The sequence below is a fragment of the Limulus polyphemus genome, unplaced genomic scaffold, assembly GCF_000517525.1.
Source record: "Limulus polyphemus unplaced genomic scaffold, Limulus_polyphemus-2.1.2 Scaffold927, whole genome shotgun sequence".
NCBI classification, from domain to species: Eukaryota; Metazoa; Arthropoda; class Merostomata; order Xiphosura; family Limulidae; genus Limulus; species Limulus polyphemus.
Window position 1 is genome coordinate 165,924 of NW_013666537.1, and position 1,531 is coordinate 167,454.

Consider the following 1,531-nt stretch of genomic DNA (forward strand, 5'->3'; position numbering starts at 1 on the left):
AGCTAGTGAAGATTGATTACAATTATGCTTGTCATAAGAAATTAGTATTAGGCATATTACATTTGTGAACACTACATTCTTTATCTAGTCCCTTAGGGTTTTTCAAGAATTACAATCATACTATATTTGTCATGACCATTGCCGACGACGCTTTTCATTCAATCCAGAGCTATTTTGATTATTGAAAATCACTAAGGGACTATATAAAGAATGTGTTTAGAAATGTACTAGGCGTGATACTAATGTCTCATGACAAGAATAATTGTAATCATTCTTTACTAGCTTCTAAAAAGCATACATACCATAACAGATGTTGTTGTATTAAATGACTTTTATAAATAGTGTTCCGACTTCTGCTGTATTTGTTGTATCCCAGCCGGCCTGTAGATCTCTGAATTGAGTAAAAAACGCTGTCGGCAATGGGCGCGACAAATATAGTGTGGTTGGAATAGTATTATTATACACTCTTCTAATTATTGAAAAAACACCGAGAGAATGCAGCATTTAAAAATATAATAGGCCAAATACTAATGTTTTATGACAAGTATATATCTCTCTATATATTATCAGTCTCATTTTGATGTAATATCACACAAACTATCACGCTTCACTAGCATAAAGCGTTATATACCGTGATAATTAACTGACTAATCTTAACTAAATGGGCTTAACTAAATATTTACAAGGAGTAATTTCGTACATATATTTTAATCAAAATTTGATAATTCTGGTATAATATTACATTATGTTAATCAACTCTACATTAATCAGCTTTATTTCAAATCTGCAAAGAGCAATACACTTTCAACTGTTAGTCCATCTTTTTTTAAAATGAAAATGACGGTGATATTCATGTTAATGACGTTTTAAGGATAAATATAAATACACAAACACACACACACTTCATGTAAGAATACCAACACTAGGTGTCTGAAGAAAGAGCATAGGCAAATAGATGCTGCTTCGGTCTTGGTATGGGAGATTTGATTTATAAGTTAAAGGCCGTATCAGAAAGGAAGTTTTTTAAGTACGGAATTCCGTTCCTGGTATGATATGTTTTGAATCACACATAATAATATAATCAAATTATGATTAATAGTACTGATGTTATGTAGACTTGCACAAGTTGTAGACTCCTAAATCATCAACATTGCCCCAAAATTCAGGCTCTCTAACTATGTAACTGTAAGTGTAACTTAAACTACTGGCACTGTGGCATTCTAATGTTTTTACTATTCTACATTCAATAACTCTACTTGCAGACGGAATATGGCCATGACAATTATTTATTATTATTTTTAACTGTGATGTGAATCTTCTTAGCTTTACAGTGTTTTAACATAACAAATGGACAACAAGAGATCATTTGGACCTTAAACTTCAAGGTTATCTTTGCAAATAACCCTTAGAAAAATCAAAATATAAACCCCACTCTTTATTTTTCATGTACCTTAACATATTCTTCTCTTATAAAATGTAGGTACCCTTGCTTTTTGATATATATATATATATATATATATATATATATATA

At 30.5% G+C, this 1,531-nt stretch overlaps 1 protein-coding gene across 1 annotated transcript in view; it reads left to right on the plus strand.

The window, feature by feature from the left end:
• Positions 1 to 923: 923 nt before the first annotated feature.
• LOC106461288 (cytochrome c oxidase assembly protein COX16 homolog, mitochondrial-like) overlaps positions 924 to 1,531 on the plus strand; it is a 7,829-nt gene continuing 7,221 nt past the window's right edge. Inside the window, exon 1 of the mRNA XM_013921104.2 lies at positions 924 to 1,046. Coding sequence (XP_013776558.1) covers positions 975 to 1,046 — 72 coding nt within the window. The 5' untranslated portion in view covers positions 924 to 974. The remainder of the gene's footprint in view (positions 1,047 to 1,531) is intronic.